Raw genomic sequence first — 20361 nt, forward strand, 5'->3', positions numbered from 1 at the left:
CAGAAGACTTGTTTCATATGCTCACATTTATTTTGTGTGCAGTCTTCCTGAGCATAATATAAGTTTACACTCACTGACAGCACTGACATGACCTCCAAGGACAGTCTGAGCAATGAGACCTTGTCGGTGAACGAGTCAACAGCAGCTTAACAGTTTTAGCAAACAGATAAGAAGTCAGTCCAGTCCCAGTCCAGTGAATTTAAGGATGCAAATCATGGCATTAGCTAAATGTTAGTGCTGTGGCTAACTAACTTAGCTCCTCTCAGTATGAATGGGATGACAGTTGAAAGAGACTATTACAGTGCTGTTATCAATATACTTGGTGTAGGCCTATAACCGCGCTTATGTTTTACAAATACGACAACAATCAACCAATGCTAAAGTTATTTTACCTTTGGACGTAACGTTAACATGGTGACCAGTGGCTCTAAGATTAACGTTAGCCTGCTGCAGTAAAAAAAAAAAACATTCTCAGATTTATTTAGGCTTCCAGAAGAAATGAGAATTACATTTCATGTGAAAATCCTCCTACCATGAACACACAAACCACTTCAGAAAACTATGACACACAAGCTGCAATTCTTTGTCATCGTGTAGGCTAGGAAGTGGACGCAGCATGTGTTTCATGCAGTAAGAAGATGCGCCATCTGGTGGACAACCCTTACAAAAATTAAATGTTTCTGGCAAATTTGCAGCAAAACTTGTGGGTGATTTGTGGGAAACAAATGAGTTCACTAGAAAATATTGCCAGAAGTTTGCCAGTGTTGGTTGCTAAAGGCAAACTTCCAGCAAAGTTCTGGCAACAATGAGAAGTTTGCCACTAGTGGCAAATGTGTTCACCATTGATTTGCCACCACATTTAGCCAATAATGGCAAACTTCCAGTGAACTTCTGGTGACAAACCTAATTTGCATATGACATTGCTGCAAATTTGCTGCAACATTGACAAAAGTTAACCGTAACTGTTTGCCAGAAACCTAATTTGCATGTGAAAATATGACCTTTGTTCGCCAGAAACCGGAAATTTCTGTAAGGGAAACCATGTAGCGACAATACTGGAAATCTAAATGAAGGATCAATATTCGGTTTGCCTTTATTTAATTTGAAAATATTTATTGGGCGTTATAAATGCCGATACCGATAGTTTTGGGAAAGTAGATAGAGTCTTTATTGTATACATATAAAACACACACAACATGTAACACATGTATCCCATCCACCCATGTGACATATCTTATTCAGCACATAAAGAGACACATCATTAAGATACCCACATAGACACATCCAGTGTGAAAACTACAAGCAACTGAGGTTTTTCAGCAATGTGAGAGCGGTGGGGCCACTGAAATGGCTTTAGTCCAGTTTAGTGCTCTGTATCTGTGGAAGTAGTGTGAAGAATTGATTCAGGGGATGGACTGTGTCAGCTGCTATTGTATGTGCTAGGCATGTAATAGCTATGTCATTTATGTCTGATAGGCTGGGTGTTGGGAGACTGATTATCCTGGAGGCAATATGTGTGATTTTAGTGAGTTTGTTTTTGCAGGTGGCAACAGAGAGGGCTTTCAGTTTACGTATGACATGTAATCTTTGTTGTGCGCGGTGTGGCAGTGACATGTTCTTTGGAGTGTTGGGCACCAGCGTCCTCGCGCGTCCATGTTGGTTTGCATTTCTGGAAGACGACAAATAAAACAACTAACTACTTGGATTAAGCTACTGATACTTGACTTAATGCCTACATGGTTTAGGCTGTATTACCGGACTTTGTGGTAAATAAAAGAAAAATGTTAATGTTGTCATATTAGGCTATTATTTGCCGTATAGGCAAATATGTGGGTTGACAAGGTAACTGACTATGACCATACATTTTAGCAGATGCATAGCAATGACCTATATCCAATTATTAGCCTACTCATTGTGTTGTGCATGAAAACTATTTTAAAACGCACAGGCTGTAGTTCTGTAATCCATGACAACGCAACGTCTGGATCATGTAACCAAGTGATTTAAAACAAAACAAATGTCAATGACTTATTTAGTTTGCCTTCTTGCAACATTCACATGATTAGGCTATGCATTTGATTTAAATGTTCAGGCTAGGGTTGCCAACTTCCTCAACCCCAAATGAGGGACACTTCACTTCAAATGCGCCCCCCCCCCCCCAAAAAAAAAAAAAAAAAAACTAATTTACAAATGGTGTACTGTCACTTTAAGAGCATTGTCTACACGGTATTCATAATATTTTGCCAGCTCCATTCAAATATAGCCTATGGTCATTCCACAAACTCTAACATTGTTTGTGCCACATTTAGGCCTATAGCATAATGATAAGTATATTAAGTTGGTGTAAAGTAACAACCTTCATTCCTGTGGAAATAGAAGTAATGATGCTAGGTAGATATTTTCTGTTTGCAATTAAAAGTAAATTATGAACCTGGTAGCCACCTAGCTATCTGAGTGGGAAGTGTTTCAATTGGCATAGCCTATCATGTGCTTCATGTAAATGCTTAGTTTAAGGGAAATTGATTATTGAAGACTTCAAGACTCACCAATTCCATTACACAAAGGCAATTGACCACTCTTCATATTCTATCAGTCCAAATCACAGTGCGTGCAGCCTATGTCAAAGTGCCTTCACATTTTGTAAATGGTCAGTAGCATAGTGTGAAACGGATAATTCCGCAATCTCCTCGCGTTGTTTTTGTTGTTCTCATGATTTCCTTTTAAAAGTTTCTTATATTAAAAAGGTGAAATCAATTACCAACAATCACAAGCCAGCTGGAAACTTCCCCTCTCTCCCTCTCGTTCCCAATTAAAACGAGTAGCATAACGTTCAAGTTAGATCTGGTACATAATAGAGAGACCGAGAGGACCCAAAAAGTATCATCCTTATGTAAGATGCTGTTGCTGCATTTTGACATTGTAATCGTTCTCTAAGAAGAGTGAAAAGCAGTTTGCAGTATAGCTTCACTGGCTAAATAGTGGTGCCCCTTCTGTCCCTTGGTGCCGTGCGCACAGTGCGAGATGCGCGTGGTAGCGGCGGCACTGGACACTTTGTTCCAGGTGCGTTTACAGTAGCCTACTATTGACAAGTTAACAAGGCCGATGAGCTGTGATTGAAAATCGGGAGTGGTGCTGTCCCTGACGGGACAAATCAAAATCACCCAAAATACGGGATATCCCGCACAATTCGGGACGGTTGGCAACCCTAGTTCAGGCTCCCAGTCGAGGCAAAACCCCAATATCCAAAAACAGTTGCAGACTCTATGCCTGCTCGAACCACAATACCCGAGGGATGTGCGCTTCTATCGGTAAGTTTTGCGTTGGCTTCATTTCGGTCTGCCTGCAAATGTAGCCTATGTTTAACGAGCTGCAAATTCACACTGGGTGCAGCAAAAATCCCAGCTATCCATACGTTTCTTACATACCATGTCTACTTAATTAATAGTCATTTTCGTTGGATAGCCTATTGCGTAATACAACCTTTCCAAATATAGCATTTAGGGATCATTATTTGTGAAGCCTTCATCAACGACATACCGATGTACCTTATGTTGTCTCTGTCTGTAACGTGGAATCTAATAGGCTAATTCTAGCTGGTGCCGGAAACGAACACCCATGAAACGGCAGTTTTGCAAAGATGGCAGCGGTCAATTTCAAACTTTTTTTGGCTAAAGTAGCTAGCCTAGCATGGGCCATTGAAATTAATGGGGGCGAGACTTAGTCACTCTCTCCAGTTATATAATACCTCCATGCTAACAGCAGCAAATGTATTTCGCAGCCAGGGTGGTCTAGCAACTCTCTGTTGGCTTGCGAGCTGGAAAAAACAAACTTTGATCAGGCCAATCACATCGTGCATAGAGTTGGTGTACGGGCTTAACATAATGACGGCAGAGTTGTGACGGTTCCGTGTGAATTCCCTGCTGCTTGAAAACAAAGAAGATGGATGCTGCTGCTGGTGAACAGCGGCCTTTGAATCGTGACTCGAGTTAAGCTTTTTTTTAAGTTGGCAAAAGTTTGATCAACTAGCCAACTAGCTCCGCTGGTGGGAAAACGCATGGGACTCATGAGTTGTAGCGCTATCTTAGTGCGTGTAGAGGGAATTTGAAAGACAACCGCTTATCCCGCCTCTTGGATTGAGCACTGCCAATGGTGTGTTCCCAGACCCTACGTCTTGATGTGGGTCTGGCTCATCAGGCTACAGAAAATGTCTGATAAGGGGAGAACTTTCACTCTCGGGAAACTTCCAGTTTCTGAACTGGTTGCAGTTCCTTCTCTAATTCTATGTGAGGGCAATTGCAGGCGAGTGCAGAATGAATGGCGGTCTATGGAGCTGTAACCCTCAAAATCCACTTTTCTCGGGAAATACATTTTTGTCTAGTAATTTGAAAGTTGCAATCGAAAGGGGAGGCAAAGAAAATACACTGCTGCTGAGCATTATATATTTTCTAAGTCGTCTATTTGTTCTAAAAGTGTCAATGATGTCATTGATTAGCAGAATGTTAGGGTGTTATGGCCAACACCGACCCAACCTGTAAGAAATCAAAAGGACATAAGTACTCATTTTTTTCAACTTTCAACCTATAATCCAGTGTTGTAGTCAAGTCACTATGCCTCGAGTCCGAGTCCAGGTTCGAGTCAAGTCCAAGTCATTAAAAAAAAAATTCCAAGTCAAGTCCGAGTCGAGTCCACTACTCATCCGAGTCAAGTCCGAGTCGAGTCCCTATTGATCAAGTCGAGTCCAAGTCCAGCACTAAAGTAAGCATAGCCTACATGTCGTTCCATTTTTTCCCATTGCAGATGAAATCCTTAAAAGCAAAACGGACAATCTTTTGTCTCCAAGCAGGGGTGCCATCATTTGTGTGAAAGTAGTATTGCCAAATTTCTTACCAAACCCAATGTGTTGTATTTATTATATCGGAGAGAATACCATACCATAGCCATAACATAGCCTATAGGCCTACTCATAATAAATGAGCAATCCACATCCCAATCACACAGGCCATTAAGTCACATTATGCTGTTACTGACTGCTGACAATTGTACTCTGTAGGCAGTATTGTAGAAGTTCATACTTCACAAGATCTAGATGGACGTTGGAGTAGGCCTATTTTGTAAGAGGTAGTGTGGATCATAAAAGGGCCTCCCCTTTTTTTTTAAAATTCTGCCTAAAATAGCCTACACAATTTTAGCGCAGTTTGGGAGGGACAGAAACAGACCAGGGCCCGTCTTGGTAGCTTCTTTCTGACTCCCGTGACGTGAACACTGGCTACCGGCAACTGCATAATTATGTTATCACTTCACTGACACTATGGAGACATATTTCACGTCAACAATAGAGATGAAAACTAGCTTTCGGTTAATGGAGATGCAGATCATCTGCCTAATTAATTTCTTTGACAGGCCACATTCTACGTTCATTTCAGCGAGATGAGTGAAATAAATGTTTTTTTTAAGCTTCCATCGCCATAGGCTACTATTTGCTACGATATTTACCTGTTAGAAATAGAACAAGTTGCTATTTCCTTTTTTTTTTTCCCGTGCAGTGGATTAGACTAGGGCCCCAAATGAAAATTAATGAATGGAACCTCGCTTCTCGCGTCAGTCAGGAAAAACACTGTTCACCAAGTCACGGTGATCAGCTATCCAGCAGCAGTGTGTGATGTTTAGCCTAGGCTGAGTGTAATCTTAGGTAATGTCATGTCATGTATGAGAACTAATATTGCCTGGCAATACTACATTGAAATGGCGGCGGCGGCATTTTGGTGTTAAAGTTAACTTTAGTTTGCTTTGCATGTGAACTGGTGACTTGCGATGTATGACACGAAGCAGTAGCCTTCCCTAAAGCAGTAAACATTCCCTTGCACTAAAATTAGTATTACAAATAATTTAGACATTAAAATCATATAGCAAATTATAGCCTAATGACATACTACAATTATAGCCTTATGATATATTACAAAAAAAAGTCGAGTCCTCGACGAGTCATCGCGAGTGCGAATGCACGAGTCCAAGTTCGAGTCATTCAGTGCTCAAGTCCAAGTCAAGTCACGAGTCTCTAAATTTAGCTAATGACTCGGACTCGAGTCCAAGTCTCGGACTCAAGTACTACAACACTGCTATAATCCATATTGAACTTGCAGAAACTACAATCAAATTTGTGATTTTTCAACGACAATCAGGTGAAAAAGACAAATTTAGCCGTCTAGTTCCATAGACCCCCATTCATTTTGCACTGGCCCACGATTACCCCCATTTACAACCAAATTCGGTACAATGCGGCTTAATAGGAAGTGAACAGGCTCTCCGTAGACGGGTTCTGGTTTAATTAACTGTGTGTGTGTGTTTGTTTTGTGTGTGTCTGTCTGTGTGTTGCATAGTTATATACAGTATAGGAGTATAATAATCAGATAGTTCATCATGTGTTATGTTTCTCCAGGCTGGAGCGTTGTTCCCTCACAGAGAAGAGCTGTGCTGTGATAGCGTCAGCTGCCAGATCAAACTTCTGCCGTTTGAAGAAGCTGACACTGAGTTACAATACGCTTCATGATGCAGGAGTTCAGCATCTCTCAGAGCTCCTCAAGAATCCACACTGCAAACTGGAGACACTTTGGTGAGTCTAAACACACAGCAATAGATCTGTGTGTTTTTGTGTGCATGTCTGTTGCATCAGTAGTGTATGCACTGTATCTGTGTGATACCCTTTGATGATTGAGTCACAGGGTGATGGTGTGTGAGTGTATGTGTGTACTGTATGTATAAATGCATGTGTTTCTGTGTCAACCCAGGATGAATGAAGTGTTGAAGTATGATGAGTGTGTGTACGTACAGTATGTCTGTGGCTCCTTCTGATTAGTGAATGATGGTGAAATTTAGTGTGTGGGGTGAAGCTGTGTGTGTGTGTGTTAGATGTTAGTTAGAGGTACAGTACAGTATATGAGTGTAATAATCAGATATGTCATCATGTGTTATGTTTCTACAGGCTGGGAAGCTGTTGCCTCACGGAGAAGAGCTGTGCTGCGATAGCGTCAGCTGCCAGATCAAACTCCTGCAGTTTGAAGGCACTGAACCTGAGTAACAATGAGCTTCATGATGCAGGAGTTCAGCATCTCTCAGAGCTCCTCAAGAATCCCCACTGCAAACTGGAGGAACTAATGTGAGTCTTAATACATAACAGCAGATCTGTGTGTGTGTGTGTGTGTCGGGGGGGGGGGGGATCCAGTGATGAGTGAGTGGGGTACACAAGGATGTATGTGTGTGTGTGTGTGTGTTTGTGTTGTATAGTTAGAGGTACAGTATGTGAGTGTAATAATCAGATATGTCATCATGTTTCTCCAGGCTGTGGCGTTGTTCCCTCACAGAGAAGAGCTGTGCTGCGATAGCGTCAGCTGGCAGATCAAACTGCTGCAGTTTAAAGGAGCTGTACCTGGGTGCCAATGAGCTTCATGATGCAGGAGTTCAGCATCTCTCAGAGCTACTCAAGAATCCCCACTGCAAACTGGAGAACCTAGTGTGAGTCTGAACACACAACAACAGATCTGTGTGTGTGGGGAGAACCCAGTGATGAGTGAGTGGCGAATACAAGAATATATGTGTGTGTGTGTGTGTGTGTGTTGTATAGTTAGAGGTACAGTATGTGAGTGTAATAATCAGATATGTCATCATGTGTTATGTTTCTCCAGGCTGTGTGGTTGTTCCCTCACAGAGAAGAGCTGTGCTGTGATAGCGTCAGCTGCCAGATCAAACACCTGCAGTTTGAAGGAGCTGGACCTGAGTCGCAATTATCTTTATGATGCAGGAGTTCAGCATCTCTCAGAGCTCTTCAAGAATCCCCACTGCAAACTGGAGAAACTAGGGTGAGTCTGAACACACAACAAAATGGATAGATAGATAGATAGATAGATATAGATAGATAGATGGATAGATGGATAGATGGATAGATGGATAGATCGATAGATCGATCGATCCCCCCCCAAGGGGAAATTCAAGGTCTCAGTAGCATACAGACATCACACGCAACATGCACTTACAGCAGAAAAAGTAATATACAAATAAAAAACTCCACTGTACAATAGAGACAGTAGAAGATAAACATGATACTAAAATACTAAATACTAAATATACTATATTTTAAAGTATATTTTTTTGGCCTTTTATGCCTTTAATTTACAGGACAGTAGAGAATGACAGGAAGCGAGTGGGAGAGAGAGTCGGGGTGGGATCCGGAAAGGACCACGGGGCGGGAATCGAACCCGGGTCGCTGGCGTACGGTGCAGGTGCCCCAGCCAGCCGCGCCACTGCTGTGGCCCTAAATATACTATATAAACTAAATCAAATATCAACATAGTGTGCTTAACGATGATCAAGCATGACAGAGTAGGGACTGAGCCTGTAATTCAGTGCGCATTGTAAGGTGCTCTATGAGAGTGAATGTCACGGTGATGGTGCAAATAAGTAAGTCCAACAGTGCGGGGGGAGGGGGTGCAGCTCAGGATGTTCGCTTCCTTGTTGTCCCTGTCAAAGGTGCCATGGTCGTGGACCCCTCAACAGACACAAGCAAGATGCAATATACAGTTGAAAGGGTGGGGATAGTGCAATATCAGTAAAGACTGAGGTTTAAGATTAAAAATAAATATAGTGCAAGGCAGTTCCGTGCAATGATCATGTATTAACTAGAATGTAATGCCAGAGGAATTACAATAGTGGATGGAAAGCTGCTGGGTTAATGTTGGTGGGGAGATTCCTGAAAAAAAAAACATTGAATCACTTAATCTTTGAGTTCATACAAACCCTTGTACCAAAAAACCTTGTGCGTCAGGCATTCTTGAGATATCACACTCAAGGTGGGTTTGGCCTTGACATTTGACTTAATCATTCCATACAATCCATACAAATGTTCACACCAAATTTGAAGCATGTGCGTCAAGCCATTCTGAAGTTGTGACACAAGCATGAAAGCTGGCCTTTGGAAAATGTAATTCAGAGTATGCATTGCAAGACTACTGTACCTGCAAAACGGGGCTTTCAGTTGGTGTTGATGACTGCTCATTCTGCAGCCAGCTAACAATTACTTTGTCAACGTTAAAATAATTGAATCAACATCGCACTGCCACATTTATTCTATATCACCTTTGCACCCTTATTAATATTAAAGCAACGTTGAAATTCTAACTACAGATCAATGGGATTTCAATGGTATTTCCACTAAAATGAATATTGAAACAATGTTGAAATTACAACCAAACTAAAGATCAACGTGATTTCAGTGGTATTTCAATTGATATTAAACCTCAGTAAACCACTATTAGCCTAATCTGGCAAAATATTGGGAAATTCATATCCTGCTTTATCTACAGCCAGGATAAATTTGGCTAGGCCTAGGTATGTCTTGTTTAGGCTACACAAGCTTGCATAAATAACCATTGACAACTTGTTATCAGTTTAGCAAGTGCATTTATTCACTCTTCATCTAGAAATTCGTGTGTACTGTGTTTTCCTGCCATCCATAGCAGTTGCAGTCAGCCTAATCCTTCAGTGGCAGAGTGAAGCGGCACCTAACAGAAATAGAAGGGGGGGGGGACAGCTGTTAGATAAATATGTTCAACTGAGCAACAAACTAACAGCTAAGCCTACAATCAAGTTATTTTACGCCAGTGGTTCTCAAACTTTTTCTTTCATTTCCCACTTAGATCAAGGGGGCATTTTTAAACCCCACCTGTCCCTCATCGCTCTAAATCAGACGTTTCAGCGATTTCACTCAAATTCTCAAAGGCATAATACTGTCGCTATCGAGGCGCCTGTCCCATACCTGAATGCAGTAATCTTAGATCTGCTAGGTGAGGTAGGTGCTTGTCTTAGCCTTGTAACTGGAGATTTAACTCATTGAGCCACTCATACAAACGTAGTTCAAAACGAAGGCCAAGTTTCAGCCAGTGATTGTTTGCCATTTCCCTCGTCAGCTGGCAATTTGAGTGCTTAGCTAGCTGCTACCGCCTCCACTGCACACAAACGCGAACCTAGAAACATGAACTTACTATGTTGCTAAGCTACAAGTTTGAAGCTAACGCCAGCTTGCTTACTTGATTAGCCGAGTCGTTTTAAACAGACTTCACACACTCCATTCAAATACAAAACACAAATATTTAACTTACATTGGGTGTGGTAGGAAAACGTCCGTTTCGTCGTCGTTTGTTGGACGAACCAGACAACAAGAACGTAAACTTTCTTCAAGAGGATGCTTGACAGCAGCAGTGCCTGTAGAATCGGTAGGGAATCAGAGGCAAGGAGAACGCTACTGCGCATGCGCACAAGTTAATTACGGGATGTGTAGTTTTAGGGAGCCCCAGATTGTATGCATTAGAAGCTGAGACCGTTGAATTCACAGGTGACACCTGTGCCAGTGTTCTAATTAGCCCGGGAAATTCTCTGGGAGCTTAACAAGCGCAGCTGGCTTTAGGCATGGCTTTAGGCCATTATGACATCACAGCCAAGTCTATGGGGGAAAAATTAGCTTTTTGTCATTTTTAATCCCCTATTTCTCAAAAAGTATAAACTTTTAAGAAAATCTGAAAAAGTTACTCTGTTGTCCAACTCCAGACCTACAAAACGGTTATTTCAACATGTCTGTACGTTAAGCGGTTAGAGTCGCATTAATTCTTGAAAAGGTAAAAAGAAAAAAAGGCTATAATAACAACTAGAAAAGCATTTCCTGAAGGAAATACAGTGCATGAAAATGCAAAAATATGATGAGTTCATATGGTTAAATTATTTGCTTGGTAGATAAGGTTTAATATAGTTGGAATGACTGAACAGTTAAATAGGTTGATAATTGAAATGGTTAAATTATTTAGGCAGATAGTTGACGATAACTAACAGTTGGAATGGCTCCAATGTTTGCTAGTAGTTATGCTAACTATGTTAACAAAGATAACAATCCTAACCAAGTTACTATATTAACTAGCATGCTAACAATGTTAAAATGTTAACTATGCTAACCATATGACTTAGCTAACCTAGCTAATCATTTTATTAGTCATGCTAACTAGCAGTTTTGCTAGAACTAGCAGTTTTGCTAAAAATGTTAACTAGCTTGCTAGCATGCTAACTATGCTAACCATATGACTTAGCTAACTTAGCTAATCATTTTTTGCAGTTTTGCTAAAAATGCTAACTAGCATGCTAGCATGCTAACTATGCTAACCATGTGACTTAGCTAACTTAGCTAATCATTTTTAGCAGTTTTGCTAAAAATGCTAACTAGCATGCTAACATGCTAGCATGCTAACTATGCTAACCATGTGACTTAGCTAACTTGGCTAACTAGCTACAGTGGGTAGGAGTCATAGTTGATGACAAGTAACAGTTACAATGGCTGAACAGTTAAAAAGTTCAGTAGTTTAAAGGGTTAAATTGTTTAACAGTGAAATATTGTAGTGAGGACTTTTATTTTGAAACAGTTTTTGGCAGAGGAAGCAGTTGAACAGGATGTGTAGTCTTAATAGGGCCAGTTTGTATGCTTAAAGCCTGAGACTGGCAGTTGATGCAGGTGGCCCAAACACCTGCCATAGGATTCTAATTGCTTAACGGCTCTATTGTGATGTCATCAGCCCATGTTAAGTCTATGGGGAAATTTTGAACAGTTTTTAATTAATAGTTTAAAAAGTATAAAAGTTACAAAGTTGAAAAATACAAAGCCCACATGTCCTTAGTAAGACCTACGTAACATAGTTTGAATGAAGTTTCTACGTTAAACGGTTGAAGCTGCATTAAGTGCGTTAGAAGGAAGAATAAGAAGCCTAGGAAGAACAGTACAGTGCATTTTCATGCACTGTAATTATAAGAAGAAGAAGAAGAAGAAGCCAGGACATTTCAAGATAGTGGATTCCATCCACTATAACAATACTATTGTAACTGTAAGGTTGAAGTACACATGAGGTGGATGAGCAGAACAGTGTTGATTGACTTGTTCAGTGTGAGGGCGACTAGTGGACAGTACGTACACAAACATGGAGAAGGTGAGGAGGCAGACAGACTATGCAGAAAAGTCTATCTCTCCTCTACCCTTAAGTGAAGCGTTGAACAGTTCAATGGCCCTGGAGACAAATGACTTCCTCAGTCTATCAGTTGTGCATGACAGTGAGCGAAGTCTCCAGCTGATCAGGCTCTTCTGCTTTACAATAGTGCTGTGGAGTGGATGACATTCATTGTCCAAGATGCTGATCAGTTTGTTCAGGGTCCTTTTGTCTGATATTGAAGTGATGCACTCCAGTTCGGCTCCCACGACAGAGCCAGCTTTCCTTACCAGCCTATCTAGTCTGTGTGTCTCGAGCCAGCAGCCAGACCAATGGATACCTTGTCTTAGCTGAATTACTGAAGCTAAGCAGGTGTGGGCCTGGTTAGTACTTGGATGGGAGGCCTCCTTGGAAAACTAGGTTGTTGCTGGAAGAGGTGTTGGTGGGTGGCCAGTAGGTGGCACTCTTCCCTCTGGCCAAAAAAGATCGATCCCAATGCCCCAGTGCTGTGACTGGGACACTGCACTGTAGGAGATGCCGTCCTTCGGATGAGACGTTAAACCAAGATCCTGACTCAATGTGGTCATTAAAGATCCCATGGCACTTATCGCAAAGAGTAGGGGGTTCCCCGGTGTCCTGGCTAAATTACCAACCTGGCTTATTCAATCTGGCCCCCTAATCATGCCTCTGTGTGATTGGCTCATTCACTCCCTCACTCTCCACCTCAAGCTGGTGTGTGGTGAGCGTTCTGGTGCATAATGGCTGCCGTGCATCACCCAGGTGGGTGCTACACATTGGTGGTGGTTACTAGTGAGGTCCCCCCATCCATGTGACGCGCTTTGAGTCTTGAGAAAAGAAAAAAAAAAACGCTATATAAGTGTGTGTGTGTGTGTGTGTTGTATAGAGGTTCAATGTGTGAGTGTGATAATCAGATATGTCATCATGTGTTATGTTTCTCCAGGCTGGTTAAGTGTTTCCTCACAGAGAAGAGCTGTGCTGCGATAGCGTCAGCTGCCAGATCAAACTCCTGCAGTTTGAAGGAGCTGAACCTGAGTGAGAATGAGCTTCATGATGCAGGAGTTCAGCATCTCTCAGAGCTCCTCAAGAATCCCCACTGCAAACTGGAGAAACTAGAGTGAGTCTGAACACACAACAGGAGAACCCAGTGATGAGTGAGTGGGGTACCCAAGAATGTGTGTGTCTATGTGAGTGTGTATCTGTTACATTAGTAGAGGTATATGCTGTATGTGATACCTTGTGGTGATTTAGTCACAGTGCCAGGGTGTGTATGCATGTGTTTATGCATGTGTGTGTGTATGTGTGTCAGCCCCTAATATATAAAGTGTATGTGTGTGGCATGATGGTAGATGAAGTGTGGTGAGTACAGTACAGTATGTGTGTATGTCTCTGGCTCCCTTTGATTAGTGAATGATGATGAAAGGCAATGTGTCGGCGAAACACACTGCTAACTGGAGACTCTAATGTGAGTCTGAATACACAGCAACAAGTATGTGTGGGGTGAACATCCAGTGATGAGGGAGTGGGGCAAACTAGTGTGTTTGTGTGTGTCTATGTACAGTATGTATGTTTCTATGTTTGTCATTGGCCTTGTGCGAAGAGTGCATGACGATGAAATGCAGTGTGTGGGGGAAGCAGTGTTTTTGTGCATTTGTGTGTGTGCAGCTCTTTGTATGTTTGATTGTGTGTGTGTGTGTTGTGAATGTGTTGGCATCACCTGTGTGTTTACTGAACAAATTATGAAATTCAGTGTTAATTCAGGAGTTAAAAGTGTGTGCCCGTGTGTGTGCCTGAATGCGTGCATGTATGTGATAGGATGTTTGTGTGTGTGTGTGTGTGTGTGTGTGTGTGTGTGTGTCTGAAAGAGAGAGAGTCATTAACTCGTCACTGTCTCTGACTCTAGGAACTAATATGACTAATCTGCTGATAACACATTAGTAATCATTTGTGCTCTAGAGTGGATGGTCGTACCTTCCTAAAGGAGAGTCCAGCAGCAGCAGCAGCCTCTGCTAGCAGCTCCCACTCAGATGTTGCAGAGCTGCACCTCAGAGACAAAGTCCAGCAGGACCCAGGAGCACAGCTGCTCTCTCTGGACACTCACACGTGAGACTGGTGGACAATGGCAATCTCTCTCTCTCTCTCTCACACTCACACTCTCTCTCACACACACACACACGACACATCTAATGAATATTAAGGAAACTTTATGACTGTTGTAATTAAGTGTTGTCATATAAATTTTAATGTCAAGTTGACATTGTTTGAGATATCTTTATTATGACAACTTAATATTCAGTAAGGGATAACGGCCGACGAGGTGCCCCGTTGTATGGAAATAATGGATGAGGCTGAGGCAAAGAAGTCCCCTATGCACAGCGGAGGGGTGATTCCTCCGGCAAGTCCATTAAAAGAGAAATCCGGCTGATTTTTACATGGATCTTGATCGCTAGACACCGCCGAGTACTGTCAATAGGAAAAATAACAACCAAAATCGATGCTACTAAACTGGAGTAGCTGCAGCTAATGGTCAGTACTCCCAGTCAGCTACAATGCTAGGTTTGGGGGCATCATCTAAACATGCCTTTTTTGCCTCTTAACAGACTCAAAATGTCATTAAAAGGTCTGTACATTAGCTGTGAAACTGTTTGAATTTAGACGGTTTCTTCACAGCTAATAAGTTCTACGACGTGTAGCAATCAAGATCCATGTAAAAGTCGGCTGGATTTCTCCTTTAATTCCATACAGCGGGAAACCTTGAAGGCTGTTATCCCACTTACCGTCCAGTTGCAACTACAACTTAGGCAATAGTCATGCCTTTATAGCACCCAAAGGAAAAAAGCCAAAGGTTTGTTGTACTCATGGGCGTAGGTTTTTGAGATGACAATATTTTTGTGAACTCCTTCTATTTGGACTGATTCCAACGGCCAGGATGTTATGAACCTTTAGTACATTTGGGATTAACTTCGCAGGTGATGCCATTGAAGCCCATTTTCAATGTCCCTAAAACACAGGCAAATGCTAATCGCTAATCCGTCATGGGCGTGTATTTCTTTGGAATTGAGTAAACAACTGCATTTTAACCTTCTTTTAAGAGATTGCAACACTTCTGAAACGATTTGGTAAGAGTTTAATGTCTTAATGTTCAATCAATTTAAGTTTAATTTCACTGCTAGTTACGCCCCTGCTGGAAGTGTAATGTACAATTTACACATATAGAGATACAAAAGGCAAAGTAGATTACAATGTACACATATAAAGGGTTTGGAATATCTCTGACCAAAATTCTGTTAGTCTCGGGCAAGACCAAAGCATGCCAGATCGGCTGGTGACCCCTTGCACCTATTACAAGCATCACTTCAATCAGGGTATATCTTAGCTAGCTTAGCATTAGTAAGGTGGGCTTTATCTTGCATTGCAACAGGCCATGCCTAGCACATATGGAGGAAGAGTCAGGTCAATCATATGCTCCAACTGTGTCTCTGAAATGGAAATGGCCAGGTCCTGTTCCCACACCTTTTTCAGGGCTTTGGTAGGGTCTTTGTGTAAAGTATCCAATCTCACTGTCATTATTGTTGACTAACCCATAACAACCATTATTCCGAACGTGCATTGAAACTTTGGGATGAGATGGACCTATTTATCAAACATACAAGCAGGACACGGGTGTCATCTCACTCTCCTTCAGGCAGCAGATCTAACTTGAACGTTACCTCACCATAAAACATCATTTGGAATGTAGGCTACTTAGAGCATGAGAGAGAGATAGAGAGAGAGCGTGCCAGCTGGACATGTTATTGTTTGCATTTACTATTTGGTATAAGAAGTTATTAGGAAATCATGAAGGCAACAAGGACAAGAAGGTGGTGATGCTGTTCTGGTCATTTAGGCTACAAGTTCAGGTTGGTTATCAGCCTGCCCTGCACTCACAGCCTACAGTTTGGACCTGGCCTTTGTAGAATCGAATTAGTGAGTGTTCAATGACTCGTTCTCCTTAAGCTAAGCATAACATGAACCATATGATGCATCTTGCTATTAAAAACTCCACTCTGCCAGGTGGCTAGGCTATATAGCTTTCTTTTAATAGCAAACAGAAATGTCAAGACGGCAATAGGAACACCAGGCAACGTTTTCATGTTAATTAATCATCTTTGTAAGTCGGTATATGATTAAATGACTAATTACAGGGCGAAGGAAGACTCTCGCCCGCCCCTACTGCCTGTAGGAAGAATATCCCGCTTGCAAGTTCGGTGTATCGTACCCGCCGACCTTCAGTCTCACAAAATCTCAGACATCGCGAGAAGCAGGATCAGTTTACATCCTGCATCCACAGCACAGAGGTAGGCTAACGAAACGCTAGCGATTGTTGCAAATGTGTGTATAATGGCAGAGCCGGCGAAGAAGCAGCGAAAACCCTTGACGGAAGATGCAGAGACAAGGAAAAGAGCTTCAGACCGAGCGAGGGCTCGCACACGTATCGACATGTACAGTCGCTAGGGGGAGTTTCGTAGAGAAAAAGCATCAGGCTTGCCTGGTATCCCTTTAAGTGTCTATATTATTCAATCAATGTGGCGCAAATGATGCTAGAGTCGGTGGATTAATCGATCAAAAGTGAATAGGAAGGGCAAGCAAAATGGGAATTATAAGAACCATTTAGACTCTATGGGCTAAGCCCCAAATGTTTTCAACTGCTAGCGATGCCCCTGGTGACTTGTGATAAAAAAAAATCACCTGAAGACACCTGAACACCTCCCCCCAACCAGTGTTTGCAGGGAGAAATGTGCCATTATGCAGCTCTTTCCATGTTCAAACTGTGTGTGTGTGTGTGTGTGTGTGTATTAAAGGGAGGATCACCACAATAATGTCCCACAGAGGAGCTGTGAATCCTGTGCTGAAGTTCCAGACTCCAGCCACTGGGTCCTGGTGGAGCCTGAAGTCTTCACAGAGGAGAGCGTCTCCACCTACAGCCTGAGCTCTCCTGCAGGGAGCTTTGAGTGCCCAGAGTCTGGTCTGCGCTGGACGTGTGTTGGTCCAGTCACCCTGCAGTACCACTTCATAGACTGGCATCTCTTGGCTGATGAGCTGCCCCACATGCAGTACAGACCAGCTGGCCCTTCGATGGACATCAAGCTCATCTCAGGAGACCTGGAGGAGATCCACCTGCCACATTTCCTCTGTTTGGGAGGTAGCCAGTCTTCTCTGAAGGATGCTGTGGAGGTTCTGCATAAGCAGGACAGTGGAGTGTTTATAGAGAAGTGTGAGCTGAGTCGCTTCCATGCCAGGCTGGTTAAACCCTCCTTTTCTCCCATTGGGCTTTTCTATTCTTTCATAGCTCGTTTGTTCACTGGGAAGATCCATGCAGATGTTCAGGTGTATCTGAGCAGCACCTCACCCCTCACATCCCGTTTGTACCTCTCGCCACTGAGTTCAGAACTTAGTAAGCTAATAGAGGTTCAGGAGGGAGAAAACAAAGGCCAGAGACTCTTCAAGCCCCGGCCTGTGAGACCTCTTCAGATGTATGAGTACTACGCTCTAAAAGCCGACTGTGGTACTGTAGGAGAACCTTATCCAGAAGAGCTAGACCTCAGAGACAGCTCTGAGATTGCTCCCAACTTCTTTGTGGTGCATATAAGGGAGGCTGTGAACTTCAAGATGGAGCTCCTGAGCTCCGTAGACAAACGGAAAGTCTGGCAAACCTATATCTTGAGTTCTGAGTGCTTTTGGAACAACCTCCAACAGGGCAACGATGGCCCATACAATGCTAAAGAATTTCTATCCAAGCACCAGGCAGATCTCATTCAGAGGGTGAAAAATGTCATCCAGCTAGCGGATAAGATGAGGTCAAACAAACTCATCAATGGAGAAGATTATCAAAACATCAGAGTGGCACCAACTGACCAGGAGAAGATGAGACGAGTGTTTGATGTCCTGGAGTCTTGTGGTGCTGAGGGGCGGAAGACATTCTTCAACATCCTTCATGAGCTACGCCCTGAACTGGTGACAGAGCTGGCTAGATCACCCCCCTAAAATATGAAGCCAGTTTACATTTTTCAATATCTAATGAATATAAAATTAAATCAGAGAAGCATTATGTTTTTCCAAATCTAGCAATCTTACAAGCTAACAGTCACAGCCTTGCCTTGTTGCCTTACCTTGTTGGCCCTGATAGAACCTTGCTAGCTGGCTCATGTTTCAAATGTTAAATCTGAGAGGCATTATGTCACAGCCTTGTCTTGTTAAACAACAATAGCACAGTTGGTTGGTTCTGAGAGAACCTTGCTAGCTGGTTCATGTTTCAAATGTTAAATCAGAGAGGCATTATGTCACAGCCTTGTCTTGTTAAACAACAATAGCACAGTTGGTTGGTTCTGAGAGAACCTTGCTAGCTGGTTCATGTTTCAAATGTTAAATCAGAGAGGCATTATGTCACAGCCTTGTCTTGTTAAACAACAATAGCACAGTTGGTTCTGAGAGAACCTTGCTAGCTGATGCATGTTTCAAATGTTTTATTCTAATAGCTGGGATTGGTGGAAACAGCAGGAGTGTTTGTCTCTCCTCAAAATGAACTTGATCAAACAATGCATCAGTGTAGAAGCATTCAGGTTTCCTAATGCCACGTTTTTCACACAGTTACATACAGTATGTAACGGAGGCGAACTGAGCTAGCATGCTAGTTGCACATGTAAATCCTCACACCCCTAACCTTAAGAACGCTTCTAACCGCTGAGTTGAAAGCCTGGACTTTTAGCTCAGTGGTTAGAGCGGTCGACTCCCATGTCGTTGTGTGTCGAGGTGGCGGGTTCGAGGGCCGTGAGCGGCGGACGAATTACGACCTCTGTTACACATATAACGTAAACTTTATACGATATGAATTGTGCCACAAGCTCTGAGTTCAATGAGGCGTCATATGGTATTATTATGACCGCCGCGCAGCGAAGCGGCGGTCATATAGGTTTAGTCAGATTTATTTTTAATTTTTTTTTTTTTTTCGCATGCCCAAATTTCCGTCAATGAGTCCCGGGACACTGAAAGACCGGGGTACACGAAACTTGGTGGGCATGTACCCCCACATGGATAGCATGGAACCGTCATTTTTCGTTTTGATCTGTAGCCCCCCCGCTGGACTGGATCCCCTGAAAGGAGGGTAGGCCAGACACAGTTCTCTGTGAATATCTTGAGAACTGTAGGGCCTAGGATGACCATTTTTTCCCGTATATTTGCCTCCAGGGGTCATGTTAACCCATTTCATGTGCACACATGTGCACAAACAGATACACACACACACACACATACATTCACAGTAATCATACGTATGAAACATACTCACACAGTAGACATATGTACGCTTGCATGCACAGGCACATACGCACACACACAAGCACGCACACACACACACTCACACACACACACACCCACACACATAACATAAACATAACACAAACAATCAAGAATTTCTCAGAATTATGAACAGGCAAGATGGAGGTGGGGTTGTATAAAATTAATTTTACATGTGAAATCTATGAACTAATCATGTTTTGGTACTTGTTGTCTAGCAGATACCAGTGAGAATTGAGTGTGGATAATGCAATTTAGTGAGACAGGTTGAATCATATAGGCCTTTCAGCGTGATTTCTTTTTGTGGAAAAAATGTGCTGGACTGGGCGGCGGTCATATTTTGTACCGCTCTGCAGTCATATTTTGTACCGCTCTGCGGTACATCTAGTTATGTTCTGAATGGTGCACTTGTTAATCTCATTTTTAAATGTGTTTTTCCATGTTAAACTTAATGAAATTAAAAGCCAACTGAGTCATTTGAAGAAATCCTCATTTTATGTTTATTTGCTGTGACGGTTGCATTTAACAGTGCTTATTTTCACTTTGAAAAAATCAACAAAATACAGTGTAATGGTCACCAGAGGTGTCAAGTAACGAAGTACAAATACTTTGTTACATTACTTAAGTAGAAAATTTGGGTATCTATACTTTACTGGAGTAATTATTTTTGAGCCGACTTTTTATTTCTACTCATTACATTTTTTTACGCAAGTATCTGTACTTTCTACTCCTTACATTTTAAAAATAGCCTCGTTACAGAAGTCCTTGTGGATGCATGACCTTGTCAGATGCCCGACCTCACACACACACAAATGCACTTACACACACAACTGTACACATCTACACACACACACACACACACACACACACACATAGAGGTTAGAAGACTGTACATTATTTTCTAAGACTCATTTTACTATTTGTATTCGTGTATTCACCAGGACCTGGAAAAACATTGTGTGGTGGTCAATGTTGATATTGTGGTGGGCCACAAACAAGTCAA

General features: G+C 42.2%; 1 protein-coding gene and 1 pseudogene across 1 annotated transcript; both read left to right on the plus strand.

Annotated features, from left to right (window-relative positions):
* The window catches only part of LOC143137514 (NACHT, LRR and PYD domains-containing protein 3-like), a 28951-nt pseudogene extending 14761 nt beyond the window's left edge, over positions 1-14190 (plus strand).
* Positions 14191-16798: 2608 nt separating this feature from the next.
* On the plus strand, positions 16799-18998 carry LOC143137510 (NACHT, LRR and PYD domains-containing protein 1 homolog). Its single transcript, XM_076297760.1, has one exon. The coding sequence runs from the start codon at positions 17115-17117 to the stop codon at positions 18048-18050; it is 936 nt and encodes a 311-aa protein (XP_076153875.1). The 5' UTR covers positions 16799-17114; the 3' UTR covers positions 18051-18998.
* The last annotated feature ends 1363 nt before the right edge of the window (positions 18999-20361 follow it).

This window comes from Alosa pseudoharengus, unplaced genomic scaffold, assembly GCF_046254945.1.
Source record: "Alosa pseudoharengus isolate Yale_2024_CS ecotype anadromous, Long Island Sound unplaced genomic scaffold, YU_APseudo_1.1 YU_APseudo_1.1_scf_21, whole genome shotgun sequence".
NCBI lineage: Eukaryota > Metazoa > Chordata > Actinopteri > Clupeiformes > Clupeidae > Alosa > Alosa pseudoharengus.